The sequence below is a fragment of the Cibotium barometz genome, chromosome 43, assembly GCF_041138505.1.
Source record: "Cibotium barometz isolate CiBa-2024 chromosome 43, ASM4113850v1, whole genome shotgun sequence".
Lineage (NCBI taxonomy): Eukaryota > Viridiplantae > Streptophyta > Polypodiopsida > Cyatheales > Cibotiaceae > Cibotium > Cibotium barometz.
In genome coordinates this window covers 5,920,092-5,935,928 of record NC_141088.1, presented here as the reverse complement: position 1 = coordinate 5,935,928, position 15,837 = coordinate 5,920,092, and the positions used below count along the sequence as shown (strand labels likewise).

Sequence of the window (15,837 nt, the reverse complement as noted above, 5' to 3'; positions counted from 1 at the left end):
TTTTCTTAATGACACAGTGGTTTCACCTTTTTTTTTTTTGTATGTGATGGAGGCGACCTTGTCAAGCGTTCTCTAAACCCTAATCCATGTCAAGGTGATTCTGTCGACTCTATTGTCAAGCGCTTCTATGTGTATTGCTTGCTATCTCACGCGCACCTGGCATGTACGTATCTCCTCGACTTCCAACCTCCCCGCTTTTTCTCTTTTCGCCAATGCCTCACTTAATCTTGTCGTATTCCTCCTCTCAATCTTGTGCGTGCGTGCGTGCGTTATAGCTCATAGGCTCTTCCTACATTCTTTGCGTTCAGTTTTGTTCTAGCTTGATCTCCTGCATTTTCATCTTTTGTGTGCGCCTTTTTTCCTCATCCTTTGTCAGAGTGTCTATTGAGTTTGCATTTTTTTTTCGTGGTTGACTTCAGCAGTCAAGTTTACTCTCGCCGTGATGTAGAACAAAGAAATAAGCATCTATGTACAGTAGCCTGAGGAGCAGTATGTTTATGACGCGCTTGCTAAAGATTTTGCAGATAACAGAAAACAACGGTAACATCCTGTTTCCGAGCATCACTACGACATTCCAGTGCCTTTGATTGTCATCCCTCTCAAGCAATTTTCTGAAAATGCAATGGTGATTTTCTTTCCAAAGAAATTGCCTCGAGATCAAGAAGTGGCACAGTGGTTGAAATCAGTCTTGCAAGGGGGTTTTGTTGAAGGGGTGTACTAGGCCTCTGGTGGTTTTTTTGAAGTACTTCTCTCAGATAGTGTAAATCGTACTACGCTTCTGGAAATGTCATCGTTGATGTATGGTGCACAGATGGTGCATGTACTACCTTGGTCGCTAATAAGGACTATCATAATGTGATTAAGCATAAATGCCCGGTGTGGGTAGAAGTCATGCACTTCCCACAGGAATTCAAGGGTCATCTCCTAGGCATAGCAGCATCGTTGGGTAAGGTTATATGCCCTTCTGATCTACTGGAAATGGCAATCGTTTTTGTATTCTGTGGGATATTGATAAACCAACTGTCCCTCACATTTCTATTGGGATGAGCAGAAATGGAATTGGACCTTCAACCATTCGCAAAAAATATTTCAAGCTTAATTGGGGTGTGTTTGTTGGTGCTTGTTTTGAATGTCGCAAGTTTGGGCACATGGTTTCGCAATGTCGATCTATAATACATTAATCCCCCCCCAAAAGCTATATCTCCACCCCACAAACAAGAAGTTCTACAACCTGTCAACAAGGTGGTTAACACAAGAGTTGGGGTTAAGATGCAGGAAAAGTCAAAGGGTAAGTTCCCCATGCATAATGGAACTTCGACAAATAATAAAACAGCAATTTCCGCAAAGGAAAATGTCAAAGGGAAGGCTAATAAAGATGGATTTGTGACTTCAAAGAAACCAGTTAAGTAGCCGTCCCAGTCTACATATCATATTAGAAATTGGATTGACCAACAAACTGTACGAGGCCAGAATCAGAATCCTTTTACAAATGCGGTGTCTAGAAACTAGGCGGAGGTTTGTAAACGAGGCACACATGATGTTATATGGCATGTGTTACAGGATGCTGGTGGTGATCACAGCATGGATGTGAATTAGCTTTCTTTTACTTTCTCTGATATAGATGTCAATGATTCCAATAAAATGTGTGAAGAAGTTCAGGGCCTCTATGATCCTAATAAATGGAGGCGTTTTTGGCACTATTTAAATAGAATGAAACCTAATGTGTTGTGCATCCAAGAGCATAATCAACATGAGTTTGGTGGCCACTCTGGGCTCTTTGCTGGTTACGATATATTTTATGCAGGAACCTTTACATATTCAGGGGTTGCTTTCCTTGTTAGGCATGAGTTGCACCAAGTGCTTGAATTCAACGATCCTCTTGGGAGATGGATGGTTGTGCAATGTATGTTGCAGGGAGAAGTATATCAGTTCGCAAGACTCTATGCTTCTCAATTGTCTTCTATGAGATAGAGATTGTGGCGAACTTTTGTTTCCTATCTTTGGGTGACTTGAATAGCACAATTTTCTTCTCCACATGGATGCTAGTGATATGTGGTTGGCCAATATGGTACATGTACTTGGATATATTTTCAAACATAATGTTGTAGATCAATATGATGCATTCACATGCAAACTTTGGGTGGATTATACTGCTCAATGGTCTGATCATGTACCTTTATGGACGTGCTTGTATTTTCAATCGCATGTACATGATCCTCCACTTCAACATCAACGATTTTTTACTGTCAACAACGGCTATCTTACACATAGCATGTTTCAAGCAATGGTGAGGGATACTACTGCACCACTTTGGGGTAACTTGTTAGAAGATCTAGATGTAACTTGGTATCACTTTGCTCTTCACATGCAAACTGTTATTGCGGACTATGGTAGATGGTACATGAGAGAACAAAGACACAAGGTGGATGATGCAAGACAAACAATACAATCATTAACTAAATTTAGCCATTGTCATGCATTATCAGATGTTCAACAGATGATATTGTGTGAGACTAAAACATGTATCACTCTGGATGAGCAAAGGAAGATAACAAAAATGGCAGGTAAGGACGCGCCAGAAACAAATTATAGACAAAGGTTCCTCTTCCTAATCCTTCTTCAAAAGCCTACATGCGGATAGACAAAGGCAAAGGATTTCTCGAACTAGAAAAGCTAATGGTCATTGGACGAGCACAAAAGCTGAGTTGGCAGATACATGTGTGCAACATTTTTCTTGCCTTTTTGAGCCTCCTTCACAAACCATGATAGAAGGTCAGAATGCAAGGCGTGAATTCTTGGCATGTGTAAATCCTATAGTGTCTAATGGGATTCCATACATTTTGTCTAATGGGTCACTGGAAATCTCCTAGATGGGATGGCCCCACATTAGAATTCTTCCACACATTCTAGGAGGATCTAGAGTACCCAATTCTATATATGATTAATGCTTCATGGATGAGCAATGAAATGCCAGCTTCGTGGAAAGAAGGGTTTGCTTACATTGGCTCTTGAAAAGGAATTGTGTGAAACACTGAATGATTGGTGCCCGATTACTTTAATGCCTATGATATGTAAGCTAGCCACCAAAATGATAGCCAATCGCTTGAAAGGTGTTTTGTAAGATGGATTGCATTGTCATCAATATGGTTTTGTGCCAAGAAGACAAATAATGGATAATATTGCTAATGCTTATATTACTACTGAATATGTCAAATATACAAACCAAGATGTGTTGATTATGCAGGTGGATGTGGTGAAGGCGTTTGATACAGTGCAATGGAATTACATAGCTGATGCAATGGCTGCTTTGGGCTTTGGGATGAAAATGCAGCATGTAATCTATTGGTTGTATAGAGATAGCACTGCCCAATGTATTCTTGATAAGGATCTTTCGAGACATTGGACGTTGGGAAAATCGGTAAGACAAGGTTGCCCTCTGAGTGCATTGATATATGCAATTACTACACATCCTTTGCTTTTGTACATTGACAAATTGACGCAGACACAACAGCTTCATGGCCTACGGAATTCAGATGGAACTCACTTTATGGCACATGCCTATGCAGATGACTCTCTAAAATGATCCAACCCATCTCACATGCATCATGAATGTTTTAGAGTTGTTCGATAAGGGTGTTGGACTTTATATGAAATTTGGAAAGTCAAAGTTGATTCCATTGCATTGTATGGATTGTTAAATACGAGTGCTGAAATAATTCATAAGATAAGGTGTGTTAAATACATCATTTTTGTATTTAATTGTAGGTTTAGGCATGTCCCATGTAGCCTGAATTTCCTGAAAGTCCTTGTACAAACATCATATAAGTATCGTGCATCCGGACTATCATGGTGAGACAATGCAGGAGCCGATTCCTTTAGCCTTTTAGGATCTTCACCACTCTAAGTAGTACACCCACCAGTGTATTACTTTCATGGGTGTCCATGGTGAGTAGAGGAGAAAAGGTGAAGCTGTACACAGGAGACGATTATTGGACCTTGTTGGAGAAGAAGAGGAGGGTTGGGAAGGCTATTCACAAGACGAGTAAGGCTGCGCAGACCAATCCACCAGAAGGCACAGTGGGCAGGTCTTTAGAGGTAGGTCGCCGAAGGTAGGCTGAAAACTTCATGCAAGGCAGCAGTACAAAACAAGGCAGGTACAGGCGTTTATTGGTTGCAGATAATAGGTGAACAAGTCAGAGCCGCAACCACGGGCAGCTCTTGTGCGCGCGCGCACATATACACAGGCGCACACGTGCGCACATTCACACACGCATTTACAGCACTGAAAATATTCGTCTTGAATGACTAGATTAATGAGCACTCACCTTGCACTTGCCTTCTGCCATTTTCAAAAGCATATTGCGACGCTGTCGTGTTGTGTTGGTCGCATCGAATATGCCAACCTACGAAAAAAAACATTCGCAATTCAGAACATTCTAACAAAGAAGAGTGCCACTAATCAAACGTGAAACCTCTTAAGCTACCTGTCCACCTTCAGTCATCCAGGCCAGCATATCCTCCATCGCTAAAATCGCAACCTATAGAGCTTCAATTTTTTAGACAACAGAACTTACAGACAGAAACTCTTAAAAACCTCGACTTTTTCCACTTTATGTGAAAGTACTCATTATAATTGCATAAGGAAAAACAATCATTTATTTGAAAGGATGCCTAGACATGCCGATGCGGCGACCTTTATGGCCCGAATAGGACGGTGAAGTCACAGCCCATCACCTCCGATGTGTACCAGTCACTCTTCACAATAGCTCCCCTCTCCCCGGATGCACGAGGTTTGGCATAGAATTTGGCAGCACAAAAAGGTCATTGTCTCCCCGACCTTACCCAGTTTTTTAGGCTAGCCCTTTTCAGCGGACGAGCTCGAGCACACACTCAAGCGCTTGCCCCGGCGGAAGTGCATTGGCAAGGATGGGCTTCCAGTTCTCCTCTTCAAGTGGCACTTGAACCTCATGAAGGCCGGGGCCTTTAGAGAGATCATGGTGACAAGTTCCCTCTCCGAGCGCCTCGCCAACAGTCTCACCCATTTGATCTTCGGAGGAGAGACAACTCCCTTGAGATTCAGCAATGGCACCCCATCATCCTTCTTGGCAACGCCTATAACATCCTCGCCAAATCTTTTTGTCCCCTTCTTACTTGATTTTATTCATAGCGCGCACACAAGTTTTACCCCAGATAGGAGCATCCCGGATAAAATGTTGATTACGTCTTGGGAGACGATTGTTGCCATAGAAATTTATGTCACAGGCAGTGATGTGTGTGAACACACTTAGTTGGCCGGGGCACATTTTCCCTCACTAGGAGGTTTTTTCCCCCGAGTATGTGTACACCCTCTTATCCACTTATGAGTTGGGCACATTTCCCAATCAATCAGTCCATATTGAGTTGTCTGCCTCTCATTCTCTCTCCCGAGACTATCACTCTCTGTGTGCACTTTGTTCTTGCAAATCCTAACAATAAATCTGCAGGTCATCCAACATTTGGTATCGGAGTAGAGTTCTCCTCCATTGGGACTTGCCTCCCGAGCGCTTGGCCTGCATTAGGGTTTCACTTTTAAAATTTAATGCATTTTTAGCGTTTCTGATTTTGCCTCAGTTTTCCCTCATTGCATCTTCAGTTGGTTGTTCTCTCCACTTAGGTGCGCTACAGGTTGCAACCCGTTTTTGCAATTTTAGCCTTTGTCACCTTCCCTGGCTTCAATGGAAGCTTACTAGGCTTTTTATATGCCCGAGAAGGGTTTCCAATGGAAACCCTACTCTTGGTGCAGCCCAGGGCTGATTTTCAGCTCACGCAGCATTGGCAGCACTCAATTTTGAGAAGAAGATTTTTACCTCTTTTTGGGATTGCTATGCAAAGCCACATACACATTGCAGCTCGCCTAGCATCTAATTTGTGAACCCCCAAATCACTTTTTGATTTGGTGATTTTTGCCCCGTCGCCCAAATTTCTGGCATCTCAACCAAATTCAGCCACCACCAGTGGCGCCACTTGTGCAGAGCCAGATTTCAAGAATAATTTTTTTTCATATGAGAGTGTTACTTGTCGTCTCCCAAGCCAAAGAACTCACAAATCGAATTTCGTTTGGGCCTCCAGAAACCTCCTGCAAATTGCCAGCTTTCCAAAAACAGAACTGAACCAAGCTCAGGGGTACATTCATGAGTTTTTGGGCTACCTTCTCGTGGTGACGGCATCAATTCAGATCACTCTCAAATTCAACATTCTTCCGTCAACAACTCTCATTTCAGATACTTTCTGTACCCCTTTCTCTTGTCATTTCAGTATATTTGCAAGTCCTCGCATCAGTGGTACACTTGGCACCTTCCTCAGTGTACACTGGGTGTATCTGCACTACATTAATGCTGTGACAATTGTGTGGGGTAGACAAGTGCGTGGAGAGACATGGCTGGCAATGATCTATTTGGGATGTTGTCAGCAGAGGACAAGTTGGATGGCACCAACCATCCTATCTGGTCATATATAATGCATCGTGTATTGGTTGCCAATGGGCTATGGAATGTGGTTGTTGGCATTGAGGCACGTCCTCCCTCGCCAAAACAAGCAACAGGCTGCAGCAATAGGTAGTTCAGATACATTGGATTCTAATGTATAGCTCCACCTACTCCTACTCCGGAGCATGTCAGATGGGATAGCAAGGATGCACAGCCACATGCTTTGCTTGCTTTGTCGGTGAAGAAGCGGGCCATTATTCCACACATTCATTCATGCAAGATTGCCAAAGAGGCTTGGGATACGCTGGCAGCGCTTTACCAAGTGCGTAACGAGGCACGCGTTGCCTATCTACACAAGCAATTGGAGTTCGAGCACATGAACGAGGAAGATTCTATGGATGCATTCCTTACAAGGATCAAACATTGCAAATAGCAGCTTGCTCACATTGATGAGATCCATCTTGACACTTCATTGGTGCCTACAATTCTCAATGCATTGCAGATTCTTACCAAAGTCTTATCTCTACCATTCGGCTCATGATGAAGGGTAATCCTAGTGCCCTCTCTTTTCATAAGCTGGTTTCTATGCTCTTGCAAGAAGAGCAATCACAGAAAAACAAGCCTATCTTGCGTATTGGGACCAAGCTTTTGCTGCCAATCCAAAAGGCAAAGACAAAGCTTCTTCACAGGGTGGCAACATGCCAAAGTCAAGTTCAGCCCAGTCTTCTGGCAAGGTTGCCAAGAAAGGGGGCATGACAACAAAGAAGAAGGGTAACTACAACTTTTACCACAAACCTGGGCATTACATCAATGAATGCAAGAAGACGCTGGAGAGGGGAAAGAAAAAAGACTCAGGCATGTCATCAATGAATGCAAGAGGAGGTTGCAGAGGGAAAAGAAGAAAGACTCAAGCATGTCTGTAGCTAATGCATCAGCACCTAGTGCTGAGAAGAAGTCAGCTAGTTTTTTTAAACCCTTCCATTAGTTACCAAACCAAGCAACCATAATGGGCAAGTACAAACTCAGTTCCATAGGAGGGAGCAAGATACAAGAAACTGGCGGGAAGGATGCTCTTCTCCTCAAGTTCGTCGCTCTAAGAGGAGAAGGCTATCTCGTAAGGGGGGGGGGGGTGTGCGGGGGCGGGGGCGGGGGAGTGGAACAACCACACAGGTGGTCTATAGTGCCAAATGGGCTCACTACCACCGACAGTGATAAATGGTCCATGACGCCAATTTCTCACGATGCTTCCACATACAATCGAAGCCACCCGTAAGCTTTCCCCACTGTCCACAGAGGGTATGAATGATAGCTCTAGATGGACTCTGCTGACAGGGTGAGGGTGCCCTCGATGGCCTCGCTAAAACGAGATCTCCAAATGTGCCACAAAGCAATACTGCTGCCAATCTCCCATCTCTTGCTGGAGCCAATAGTCCAATGATTAGTGGAGGAAGCTAGAACTGGCACTGCACAAATTCGGAGATGAAAGACCTATAGGGCAAGTCCCCCACCCTTGGCAGCCTTGGCCCAAGTAGCTGAGCCCCAAGTATTTGTGACGGAGGGGGTCCGGTCCATCGTGAAAATGAGAAGAATCCATTGCCATACCTAGTGAGCCTTCGGGCAATCCCGAAGGTGGTGACGTTGGGACACCTATAGATGGCCACACCGAGAACAGGTTGCTGGCCTACCTCCTATTGCCAACAAAGTGCCAACCGCCAAGCTCCAATGCGCCAGCTACCACATAAACAGAGTAATCTTTCCCCTGCTGAAAGTTGTCCCACAGTCTCTTCCACAAATCAAAGAGAGACAAAGGATGGATGCCCTGAGACTGCCAATGTCCTGCTGCAACTAGAGTGCCATGCATTTGCATAAAGAAATGTACGTTCACATGTTGATCGAAAACTTTCATGGGTTGTGCAGTATCAAGCTCAAGGGGGTGTTATTGAATGGTGCCTCTTAGTGTAGGGTGAAAAGTAGGCCCTTGGTGAAGATATATAGGTGCTCTGCATGGGCCATGGAAGTGGAAAAAACATGTCCTTTTTTAGTGCATGGTGAGAATTAAGCCCTTGGTGAAGGTAAACGCGTTCTGTGCATGGGTTGTGGAAGTGAAAGTTTCATAGCCTTTTATAGTGCATGGTAATAATTATGAACAAAGGGGTGCCAAGAGCCTCCTCACTGCCATAGGGATCATGGCAAGTCCACTCCCCGGGCGTTGTGTGAGGGGGCGACCCTCCAAAATCCATAAACGCTAGAACCACTCTCTAGCCACCTTGGTCGGTGGAGGGTCTATGTGCCACTCATGCGGATGGAAACCAATTACCCTCACTCTCTGCAAAGTGCATCCACTAAAATCCTCCAAAGGAAGCTCTACTCTCTCAAGTCTGCCATGTGCTTCAATAGAGAAGGTGTGTAACGATGAGCTCTCATCCGTGCCATGGACAGCCCAAGGAATGTCTTGTCTGGTGAACACTCCCAACCATTGTAGGGGGGAGGTTTCGGGATCCCAGCCAACCACTCCAGGGGGATGGAAGAGTCAATGTCAAGGCTAAGTGTTTCCCTACCCCGTATCCCAGAGAGGCTCCTCTCCTAGGCCTTTGGAAAAGGGACCGAGTGAAACCCATATTCAAAGCTCTCCACAATACGTGCGGGTGAGCCCCCGACATGTGACCACTAGGCAAACCAACCAAGGGATTCCATATCAAAGGCGACAATAGGCACTCCTCGGATGCAACTAGAGCGGACAGTTGAAGAGCACGCCTAAGATGATCTCAAGCACGCAAGAGGCTGGCTGCAAATATGTCCTCAAAGCCACGAGCCCACATCTCCGTGAAGTCCACTTACTCTAGGGCCAAGGGCCTCCCAGAACTAGGGTGCACGCCGAGATCTTAGCAAGAAGGAAGTCCTTTAAGGCTTAGTGCCTAGAAGAAGGCCACAAACTATCAACTTGCCCAAAAGGGCACAACACTCAATAGAGGGGTCGATGATGCCCAAGCCCCTCCTATGTCATTGCTAAATGATGACTCTCTAGGCCACCTTGGCCTGCGTAGGCCTTTCGCTACCAGCCCAAAGAAAGTTACGGATCAACCGCTGAACCTGATCAATGCAAGCCCGGGCAAAGGCCCAACAGGAGGTGATTTACCACATGGTAACAAGAATAACCTAGTTCGCCCTTACAACCCGCGGCCCAGCAAAAGAAAGCTTGGCTAAACTCCAAAATAACAGCTTTGTCCAAATGCTCAGAGAAAGGGGGGCTAGCTCCTGCTGCAAGGAGATATCGATACCCACCTAGCATCCAAGATAACGAACTGGAGTCCCACAAGGGGTCCACTGAAAAGCCTCACCTGGAATCTAAGTCAGGACGAGCAATAAGCCAACCCAAAATCCACATGAGTTTTGCAAGTTGATCTGTGCTCTAGATGCACAACAAAAGATTTCTATCACCTCAGTGAACCTCTAGAGATTCCCCTTATCTACCGTATGTTGCTCTGTCATTGGCGACTCCGAATCAAGCTTCTTCTCCAGTCAGTGTTACATAGAAACGAGTTTTATACCTCCTAGAAACGTACTAAATGTTTCGAAACGTATGAAACACATTTTTTTTCTAGCCTAATTTTAATAATGCCCTAGACTACTTCGCTTTCGTTTCGTACGTTTTTCCCGTACGCATAGAAATCTGTGATAGCTTGAAGGCTTGGAAGGCCAAGCAGCTAGGTATCCCCCTTGACGATATCCCCGATCTAGGAGAGCTTGAAGCACGTCAAAGTGTCTCCAAGAGAACTCGCACTAACATAGAGGAAGATACCACGAAAGGTGATGTTGTAGGTGGTTCTAGCTCCGTACCTCGAGCAGGTGCTCACCTTTGGGCCTTAACTTTAGTCTTTGACTCTTTCTCTTCCTATAAGTTATTTTAAAAATGTATAGAGTCTAGACTTGCAACTTCCTTGGTGCTTCCTAAATCTTGGATCTCTTACGTATGTCACATGTAGAGTTCAAGATAATAAGTACATCTGGAACCGGTGTTGGGATTGGTTTCATAGGCCAATCCATGTTGTTGCTCACATTTTGCATCCCCTTTGGAGGGATGAGGATCTAGAGTCAGGATGGACTTAGTACATTACCAAGTTGGTTTGAGGTTATATACAGCTTATGAGGAAGCTCAAGGATGAGCTTCCCATTTACCGCAACGGTAGCCATAGTTTGGACTAGCTACTGTATTGCTCAGGGAGACACAGTTGGAGTAAATGTCTTGGTGGGAGAAATACAGTATTGGTACACCCAACTTCGTAAGGTTCTTGAATCTTGCATCTTTGTCTCCTATTCTTTCTAAATCTATATTCAAATGCTACTCTCTTTGACTCTAACTTTACATTCTTTTTTGTACAATGTATAGGTGGATTGCATTGAGAATTCCCTCACAAGATTACACTTCAGAGTCTTGTGAGTTAAGAATGTGAATCTAAGGAGGAAAGCAAGTGATCAAAGACATGATTAAGGAGAATAATAAGGTGATTAAAAAAGTAAACAAGATGTTAACAAAATGGTATGCTCAGTGCACCCTAGTGCCAACCATGTGTTCATTAATGCTCACACTACATGTGCAACCTTGTACTTCCATGTGTCACCTTTTGACCATTGACTTCACTTTTTACAAGTGACCATACAAAACAACCTTTGATATTAGACCCTTAGTCTATTTCTTTATCTAATGTGCATCCTTCTTCTCTTGTCCATGTGACTCACTCCCTACCTTTCTGCCTTGTGCTCTTTGGCACCTCATTTCTCAACACCCCCCCTTGGTGCCAAATCTTTGGGCTACTCAAGGTGGTCTGATGTAAGGATTACAAAATGTTCTTTGACTTTTTAATTTCTACATTCCCCTGTGTGCTATGAGCAACTTTGGCTCATGTGCTACTTTGGCACTTCCCCCCTTAATGCTACTTTGGCTCTAGGTGAGAGTTAAATTTTCAGCTTGGATACGTCATCCGTCCCAGAGACTAGTTACAAGCACTTTTTGTAGGAAGTAGGATTTTTTCTTTTACAACAAATTTTTGTTTATAGGATGGGTAGTGAAAGGATTTTTTATTGCGTGCTCATTTGGCCACTTTTACAAGAGTTATAAATTTTGAATGAACAGTTTTTATCAATGAAGATGATACTTTCTTGGTTGTTGTGACCTTCACTCCACTCTTTTCTTCTTCTTCTTGATGATACGACATTGTTGAATTTTTATCGATGAAACTTGTGTTAGTGTCAAGTGATAAACTTGGTGACAATATAGAAGTTATTGATGCACATTTTAATGGCCTTTCTATGCATGTGTACACTCTCTAGTGGTAGGCCTTTTACACCACACTTTTTTTTTTAAAGGTTATTGAAAACCTTATCACGAGGAAGAAATTTTTGCACCACATAGTTTCGGTGCAGCATGCTGTAGATCTTCTTCGGAGTTTGCTTTGTAACAAGCCATGCTCTGCTCTCTTCTCTCTATAGCACTACCTATAGCACTCTTCTAATGTTTGTTGCCGCCTCCGTTCTGTGCGTACTGTAGCTTGGTTGTCACTTATGCTGCTTGTTGCTGCTGTTGTGTGATCCGTGGTTGTGTCACAGGGTGTCGTAGAGAAACTACCAGCCAGCCTACGAGTCTAATACTCTCTCTCTCACAGTCTTCGCTAGCTAACGAGAGCCAGCATCGCTTTCCCCCGCCGCTTCTCTAGCTGGCGTCGATTTTGGTAACACCACCGCTTGCTTTTAGCAGGTGTTACAAGATTGTTTGTGCTGAATGTGTCTCTCGTTGTGTCTCTCGTTTTGTACTCTTTCTTGAACTGCCCACACTGTCCTCTATTACGTACTGCTGGAGATGACCGATGGTTTGTTGGTGGCTATAGTAACTCAAAGATTTGATCTTTGTGCTAGAGGTCGTCTTCTCCTTGCACGCTGGTTATGGCTGCTCTCTTTTGTATTCGAGCCCTCTCTCTTCTTTCTCCCATTGACTACTGCACAGACAAGCTACTTAATGCTCTATGATAAGCTCGTTTTACTGCACACAAAAAAAAAATCTAATGGAATGATGCGCTAATAATGGTCCTTTTTGCTACCACTCTTTGGTGCCTTGTTGCGCCTGGCCCACAGCCACTTCTCCTTTAATTGCTAGGCCGTGTTACTTCAAGAAGGAGATGAAGAGTGCTTACTATCCTAATGACTAAGAAAGGAGTTATTAAGTTACTAATCAAAGACAATGAAACTTGTAAATTTTCTACTCAAGGCTTCTAATCTCTTAATATAAGCTAGCTCAACCAAGCTCTGATACCAAGTTAAGAATGTGGATCTAAGGAGGCTCAAAGCAAGTGATCAAAGACATGATTAAGGAGAATAATAAGGTGATTAAAAAAGTAAACAAGATGTTAACAAAATGGTATGCTCATAGAATGTCACATAATCTCATTGCAATAATCAAGTTCCATACACCCATATTTATAATCTTGGGAAGGACTGCAATCCATGCTTTTTGTGCACCCTAGTGCCAACTATGTGTTCATTAATGCTCACACTACATGTGCAACCTTGTGCTTTCCATGTGTCACCTTTTGACCATTGACTTCACTTTTTACAAGTGACCATACAAAACCACCTTTGATATTAAACCCTTAGTCTATTCCTTTATCTATTGTGCATCCTTCTTCTCTTGTTCATGTGACTCACTCCCTACCTTTCTTCCTTGTGCTCTTTGGCACCACATTTCTCAACATTGTGAGAAGAATTGGAGTATATAGGTTCTTTTTAACACGAAATAGAGAAACAGACTCTCCAAACCACAATTACAGAGGCTTTATTTTACCATTGCAATCTCCGATTGCTAGAGCAAAAGGGTCATCCCATTGAGCCTTGCCATGTAAATCTTGATAAGATTGATATCACGAAGTGCAAGGAGATTTCCGACATTTGAGGATGAGCATGAGGAGGAGGATGAAGTAGATAGCAACTAGCAGCATCATTTTATTTGAACTTTGTTAAATAGTTTGGACATGTTACATCATATATTTATTTACTCTTGCGATACTTTCTAGCTGCTAGCGTCTAGCTTCATTTGCAATTTATGCCATGGATCGTGAATTATGAGTCATGACTCATCACCCACGTGGTGATTCTTTTGATTTATGTTTAGAAATATATACCTAGATGAATCCAAGAACATGCCCAAATTCACCTTCTAGGAACATGCATGTTATATACTCATGGTAGTCAACCCACAAGACTATATAACTATCAACTCCATTATGCATAGTATGGACTAGATACTATGACATCCCCACTAACATTATCAGTGCCCAATAGTGGGTGTAGAACTCTGTATCAAGATATGCTCTCACACATGCACTCCACACACACACACACACACACACACACACATAAGAGCATATATTTACACAAAGCCCTTCGTACTGAGTTTCTGTCAAACCTCCGGAGATGCAAGGCAGAGTCAGCCATAATGAAGCCTAGCACTAAGGGAAGTAGTAAATAGAAAGAATTAGTACGGCAAATAAGTAAATGATAGGGCAAATGTACCGCTAAAGATAGAAAGAATAAGCACAATATCAATTGGCCGCAACTAGGACGAAAACTTCACAATGTGAAATCTGCATGTCTGTTAATACGGCTAAATTATATACCCAGATGAATCCAAGAACATGCCCAAATTCACCTTTTAGGAACGTGCATGTTATATACTCATGGTAGTCAACCCACAAGACTATATTATGTTTAGTGATCACTATTAATGAAGTATGAAGCTTTTTCTTGGTAGTGGGTAGTGGCCTTATGATCAATCGTGATTTGTGATATCTTACATGTATTTTATTTGTTTATTGAAATCAGTTCAGTGTGGTCTCTTATAAGTCATGTCATAGGGCTAAAATTTAATTACATATTTTTTGTATATTCCAAGTTAAAAACATACATATTTTTTCTATTCTGTTTGGAACCTTTTAGGTAACGTTTTAAAACGTACAAAAACCGTTTTCATACCTACTGTTTCAGAAACACGTAGCAACACTGCCTCCAACGCACGGATTGGAAGACGCAACCCCTAGAGCCTTGTCTCTTGAGCAGAGACAAAACTACTCATGGCCTTGGCAACAAACAAAAATAGATAAGGTGCCAATGGACAGCCCTGTCGAACCGATCGAGAAAGTGGAGTAGAGAGCATAAAAACCTCGGACCCACTCCTCCAAAAATCACATCCGGCCTTTCATCCCCTCCAAGAAGCCCCAATCGATCCTGTCATGGGCTTTCTCAAAATCCTGAAGGAGAACAATGAGATCCTACTGCCTCAACCTGGCCAAAACGGTCATTTCCCAAAAAGTGAAGATGATGTCCAAATTGCTCTGATCTTGGAAGAAACCCGTCTGCATGCCATAAATCAAATCAAGGAGGATGGATGTCATCATTGGCTAATAGCCAAAGAATTTTGTAAGCGGTCCCTAGGAGGGTGATGGGTCTCCACTACCGAATCTCAATCTATCACCACCCTCTTTGGGAATCAAATTGATCAATTTCTTTGACAGCCTCTCCGGCGATCATAATCTCATTTAAGGCAACTTTGAAGCCATCTTCCATGAGATCCCAATGTCGGGAAACAAGGAAACCGAAAGCCCATCTTCTCCCGAGCATTTGCCCTTAGAGAGTTCTGTTACAGCCTCCAGAAGCTCCTCTGCAGTAAAGGGTGTCAAGAGGAAAGTCCGAAGAGCAAGAAAAACCAACTCTCTCGTGTGTCGCCAGACCCAGTCATGTGCATCCCGCACCTGAGAGGATAGGGGACACCAGCGAGAAGATGGCGGAAGAACTATGTGGCAATGACTCGGAGGATAGTCTAAACGGTTCGATATAAGAGGAAGGGAATGTAGCTATTTGGCCCTCCTAGCTCTTTTCACATGATGGAACTCATTCCAGACAGTGGACAGGTTGATGAAAGCATGGGAACAGGGATCATGAAGTTGACACAAGAAAAAGCACCAGTTTTGGTCAAACAGGAGGGAAAAATAAAAAAGTCAAACTAAGTTGACCACGAGTCAAGGGCACCATCGAAAGAGGAGACTAACCCGGATCAAAAAGCTAAAAGCCGCTTTTCTAAAAAGCAGCTCCAAGGCCCAAGAGCCCTAAAGCTAGAAAAGAAATAATTCAAGAACTTTGGCAAAAGATGAGTAATATTGCTTTTGGCAAACAACAATGCCCTTCCCAAGAATAAAAGAAAGCCAGAGCCTTCTTGTTGGGTATCAAGTTTGTGGAGAGCAAGGAGATCATCACCATCATCACCGACATCTTCGTCCACTTCTTGCCACCGCCACAGCTAGATAGCGGTCTGCGCCAGCCCCTACCGCTG

At 43.4% G+C, this 15,837-nt stretch overlaps 1 protein-coding gene across 2 annotated transcripts in view; it reads right to left on the bottom strand.

Moving 5' to 3' along the window:
* Positions 1-15,837, bottom strand: part of F2KP (fructose-2,6-bisphosphatase) — a 166,965-nt gene that overhangs the window by 73,381 nt on the left and 77,747 nt on the right. For both annotated transcript variants that reach the window (XM_086781401.1, XM_086781402.1), the window contains 2 exons: positions 4,485-4,538; positions 4,326-4,403 (listed from right to left, as the gene is read on the bottom strand). In XM_086781401.1, coding sequence (XP_086637527.1) covers positions 4,326-4,403; positions 4,485-4,538 — 132 coding nt within the window. The remainder of the gene's footprint in view (positions 1-4,325; positions 4,404-4,484; positions 4,539-15,837) is intronic.